Raw genomic sequence first — 5,672 nt, forward strand, 5'->3', positions numbered from 1 at the left:
CCTAAATGAATCGCGATTTGTTTAGCATCTCAACCGATTTGAATCGTCATATATTTGAATCGATTTTCAACCAGCTCGCGGATGATCGTTACATCCCTAATGCTTTATGAATAATACTAGTAATACTACTTCTGCTACTACAACTACTACTAATACAGAGCCAACCACTAATATTGGCACCCTTGGTAAACATGAGCAAAAGTGGCTGTGACAATAAATCTGCATTGTTTATCTTTTTGATCTTTCATTCAAAAAATTCACAAAATTCTAACCTACCATTGAAGTAAAAAAAAAATAGAAAGTAGGGGGAAAATCTTATTATGAAATAAATGTTTTTCTGTAGTTCACAGTCGTGGCCTAATGGTTAGAGAGTCTGACTTGTACCCCAAAGGTCGCGGGTTTGAGTTTTGGTACCAGCAGGGATTGTTGGTGGGGGAGTGAATGACCAGCACTCTCTTCCACCCTAAATACCACAACTGAGGTGAGACCCTTGAGCAAGGCACCGAACCCCCAACTGCTCCCCGGGCGCTGCAGCACATGGCTGCCCACTGCTCTGGGTGTGTGTGTTCACTACTCACTGCTGTGTGTGTGTGCGCACTTGGATGGGTTAAATGCAGAGCACAAATTCAGAGTATGGGACACCATACTTGGCTACACATCACTTCACTTTCATTAGCCACAATTAATGGCACTCAATTATTGCAACCTCCTTTTCCCAAGATAACAGCTTTGAGTTTTCTCCTATAATGCCTGATGAGTTTGGAGAACACCTGACAAGAGATCAGAGTACATTCCTTCATACAGAATCACATTCCTTCAGCTCCATGTTGGTGCTTCTTCTCTTCAGTTTATCCCACTCATTTCCTTTAGGGTTCAGGTCAGGGAACTGAGACGACCATGGCAGAAGTTTCATTTTGTGCTCAGCGAGACATTTTTGTGTTGATTTTGATATTTGTTTTGGATCATTGTCCCGATGGAAGATCCAACCATGGCCTATTATACGATTTCTAAAAGAGGCAATCAGGTTTAGATTTTTTTAATCTGTTGGTATTTGATAGGATCCGTGATGCCAATATCTGAACAAGATGTCCGGGACCTTCAGCAGAAAAATATGCCCACAACATTAAAGATCCAGCAGTATATTTAACTGTGGGCATGGGGTACTTTTTTATCCCTGTTTGCACCAAACCCATCTGGTGGTTTTGCTGCCAAAAAGCTATTGTTTTAGTTTCATCTGACCATAGAAGCCAGTCCCGTTCGAAGTTCCAATCATGGCTGACAATTGAATATGCTGGAGTTTGTTTTTGGATGAGTGAAGAGGATTTTTCTTGAAACCTTCCTGAACAACTTGTGATGTAGGGGCTGTTTGATTTTGTTTTAGGCTTTCTGACCCCAAGACTCTACTAATCTCTGCGATTCTCCAGCTGTGATCCTTGGAGAGTCTTTGGCCACTCAAAGTCTCCTCCTCACCGTGCAGCAGGACGATATTAACACACATCTTCTTCCAGGCAGATTTGTAATATCTTTAGTTGATTGGAACCTCTTAATTATTGCCCTGGTGGTGGAAATGGGGATTTTAAATGCTTTAGCTATTTTCTTACAGCCACTTTCTATTTTGTAAAGCTCAACAATCTTGTTCTGCACATCAGAACTATATTCTTTGGTTTTACTCTTTGTGATGGATGATTAAGGGAATTTGGCCTTTGTGTCCTTCTATTTACAGGTGCATCTCAATAAATTAGAATGTCGTGGAAAAGTTCATTTATTTCAGTGATTCAACACAAATTGTGAAACTCGTGTATTAAATAAATGTAATGCACACAGACTGAAGTAGTTTAAGTCTTTGGTTCTTTTAATTGTGATGATTTTGGCTCACATTTAACAAAAACGCACCAATTCACTATCTCAACAAATTAGAATATGGTGACATGCCAATCAGCTAATCAACTCAAAACACCTTCAAACACCTTTCCTGAACCTTCAAAATGGTCTCTCAGTTTGGTTCACTAGGCTACACAATCATGGGAAAGACTGCTGATCTGACAGTTGTCCAGAAGACAATCATTGACACCCTTCACAAGGAGGGTAAGCCACAATACTTCAATGATAGGTTAGAATTTTGTGAATTTTTTTAATAAAAGATCAAAAAGATAAATGATGCAGATTTATTTTCACAGCCACCTTTGCTCATATTTACCAAGGGTGCCAATATTAGAGGTCGGCACTGTAAGAATATAATAATAATACAAATATTGATAAAATATATTATTATTATTAATTGTACAATTAATAAAAAAACAAAAATGTTATTAAAATAAATAAATTATTATAATCGTTTTGTTATTAATAGTAATAAAAAATAATCATCAACATCATCATTATTATTGGGGCCAAGCATCAAAGGTACATAGTTTTTATTATTAATAATAATAATGATAATAATTTAATTCCTTTATCTGACACCTGTAAATTGTGTGTGACTTTATCAGGACCTGCCATTGGCCCTTTTGAGAGGGCACGACTGTTTCTGCAGCCATGTCCCTTTTCTCTTCATAGTCCAGATGAGTGAACAGGAATACATGTGTGAGAGGGGCAACCAGACAAATCACACCTCTCCTTATGACCTTGACTACTACTGGGTGTACAGTACTCCTGTGCTAGGTAACCTACAACATGTAACATAAACTTTATGGCTCTTTAAGAACTAATGCTGCAACAGAAAAGATCTGTTCTATCAGATGCAACATGCAAAGAAAGGAGATTTCTGCCCCAGAAGTCCAGCACTCTCGTGGCCCTGTCCAGCTTTCCAGGGGCAGGAAACACCTGGTTACGCCACCTGATTGAACTCGCCACTGGATTCTACACCGGCAGCTATTACTTTGATGGATCTCTGTACAACAAAGGTGAAAGTCCACTAATAACAGTTAAACACTCACCACTTTCAGCTCTGAGATTTATTATGAGTTTGAAGGAATGAGAAAATGAACTCATCAGAAACACAAACACTTTTAGATATTGCCCATAAGAAAGAAAATCAACACTGACATCTCTTAAACATCTCAATTGTTAGTCCTAGATTGAATAGCAAATGGAGACTCAGATTCGTCTCCTCAGAAAAAGTGGTAATCTCACATCTCTGCAGGTTTTAAAGGAGAGAAGGATTACTGGCAGAGCGGGAGAGTCATCTGTGTCAAGACTCATGAAAGCGGCCAGCGAGAGATCGAAATGTTCGACTCAGCCATCCTGCTGATGCGAAACCCATATCGTTCTCTAATGGCAGAGTTCAACCGCAAGTGTGCCGGACACCTGGGCTATGCGTCAGATGTTCACTGGAGGAGCAAAGGTGCTAATTGATAGAAACAGCATTTATTTCATACTAAAACATTAAAAATCAAGATACTTCATATTTCTCCTCCTCCACAACTGTTTTTTTCTTTGAAAACCCAGGATTCCCACTGTCTTGGAAACCAGGATAAATGAGGAAACCTTGTTCAGCCAAGATTTTATTTATTTATTTATAAATCGCAATTGCATTTTTAATCAGAAAAATCCCAATTAGTTTTTTCCCCCAAGCCATGCAGTCCTAGGTTTAAGCTTATGGGAGATGCTAGTTTAGTTTTAACAATGATGCTTTTTTTCCCTTCACAGAGTGGTCAGAGTTTGTAGACAGCTATTCATCCTGGTGGATGTCTCATGCTCTGGCCTGGTTGCGGTTTGCCCACCGCCTGCTGGTGGTACACTTTGAAAATCTACAGAAAGATCTAGTCCCTCAGTTAAAGACCATCAGCGCTTTTATGAACACCAGCATTTCCGAGGAAAGACTTCTGTGCACAGAGAGCAACAGAGACGGCCATTTTAAACGCTCTGGATCTCGTAGCCTGACCTTTGACCCCTTCACCCCTGAGATGAGAGCTCGTATAGACGAATACATCCGCACAGTAGATAAAGCCCTCAGAGAGAGAAACCTCAGCGGCCTGCCACAGGAGTACATGCCCAGGTGAGGATTTGTGAACGCAGCTGCTGCCCTCTGCTGGAGGGAGGACACAGAAACACAAAGTGCCTCAGTAAAAACACAACTGAGTTTTTGCTGTCTGTTGTTTTATTTGTGCTTTATATTTGTGGTTGCGCTGTCACCAGTTTTGATGGCATTGTGGAGACTGTGTCTAGTTAGTATGTTTTATCATTAAACCGATCAATTCTCAGTATCAGTTTCAGTCCATTTTAATATTATCCTTAAGTAGATTACACTATCCTAAGGCATTTCAAGTGCCTTCATACTTAAAATCCAAAGTGTATTTATTTGAAAACTGTGTTTCTGATGTGCGTTTGGAATCTCAGGGTCAAAGCATCTTCAATGGACACAGGTGCATTCATTCCATCAGGGAAAAATGTTCCCTCTTGAACAAAGATGAGACAAGAGATCTTGCTCTTGTGTGATGAACAGTTTGTGTCCTTCTGTCATTTTATTACTACAATGCATCAAAACCATAAATCTTGAAAGGGTACAGCACTGACATGAGCATATTTAGAGAAACTCAGACAGATAAGACGACCAAGGAAGAGCAAACCTAGCTTTGCCTGAGAGCAATACGTGCTGGACATTCATTTGTACACAAAACCAGTCATAAAAAGAAAAAAAAAATACTATTTTTAGCACGGGTTTGACTGGATAAATGTATCTGCTGATGCACTATTTTCTTCTTTCTCCATAGTGGCAATTAGGAAGACTTGAATCTTTTATTTTGCCGACTACTAAAGGATTGTAGTGTGCTGTGATTTTTCAGAGTTTTTAGATAATTAGTTGGTACATTAGTCCTTTAGATTTGAGTGCTTCACAAATTATAATTAGTGCTTAATGTCACTGCAGCCTGAAAGAAAAATGCTGTGCCTGCAGAATTATTCTGTGCATGACAGGTTTTCTCGCATCACAGGCTGTAACCACTAGCTACATTTACAGGGAAGACTAAAAATCTGTTCACAGAGGACCAGCATGTCGATCAGAGATATTTCAAAGTGTTTAGCTCTGTATACATGCCAGATGATTGTCTTTGATCTCAAAGTTGCAAACTTGGCACCTTGATTTAGCTACATACAAATGTAATAATCCATTAAATAGAATAATTATTGCCATTATTATTCAAAATTTTAAAATCTTTATGAAAAGCTGTGCATTTAAAAATGTAAAACAGTTTTTGAAAACCAAAATCACAAACAGATTTATTATATTTGCAACAGATTTAAAGGGGTCATATGATGCGATTTAAATTTTCCCTTTCTCTTTGGAGTGTTACAAGCTCTTGTTGCATAAAGAAGATCTGTAAAGTTGCAAAGACTAAAGTCTCAAATCCAAAGAGATATTCTTTATAAAAGTTAAGACTTGTCCACGCCCTCCTAAAATAGCTAATTCTAACACGCCCCCACATGTCTACGTCACTGTGTGGGAAGATTTGCATAACACCAGCCAAATGTTCACGCAAAGAAAGAAGGCGTAACTTTGATTCTCGCTGTAGTATTGTTGTTGCCGGTGCCGCCGCCATGTTGTGGAGATGCTGTGTGTTTCGTTGTGAAAGCGAAACTATCTTGTTTGGTCTTCCAAAAGAGGACGATATCTGCTTCGTCATGCCTAGAGCTGATCCGTGCTGGTCGCTGAGGAAATACATCAACTTCGCGCT

At 39.2% G+C, this 5,672-nt stretch overlaps 1 protein-coding gene across 1 annotated transcript in view; it reads left to right on the forward strand.

Annotated features, from left to right (window-relative positions):
• Positions 1–4,126, forward strand: part of LOC107680322 (WSC domain-containing protein 1-like) — an 11,891-nt gene extending 7,765 nt beyond the window's left edge. Inside the window, exons 6-9 of the mRNA XM_016476169.1 lie at positions 2,490–2,661; positions 2,739–2,903; positions 3,143–3,343; positions 3,649–4,126. Coding sequence (XP_016331655.1) covers positions 2,490–2,661; positions 2,739–2,903; positions 3,143–3,343; positions 3,649–4,001 — 891 coding nt within the window. The 3' untranslated portion in view covers positions 4,002–4,126. The remainder of the gene's footprint in view (positions 1–2,489; positions 2,662–2,738; positions 2,904–3,142; positions 3,344–3,648) is intronic.
• Positions 4,127–5,672: the final 1,546 nt, after the last annotated feature.

The sequence above is a fragment of the Sinocyclocheilus anshuiensis genome, unplaced genomic scaffold (genome assembly GCF_001515605.1).
Source record: "Sinocyclocheilus anshuiensis isolate Anshui unplaced genomic scaffold, SAMN03320099.WGS_v1.1 scaffold1294, whole genome shotgun sequence".
NCBI lineage: Eukaryota > Metazoa > Chordata > Actinopteri > Cypriniformes > Cyprinidae > Sinocyclocheilus > Sinocyclocheilus anshuiensis.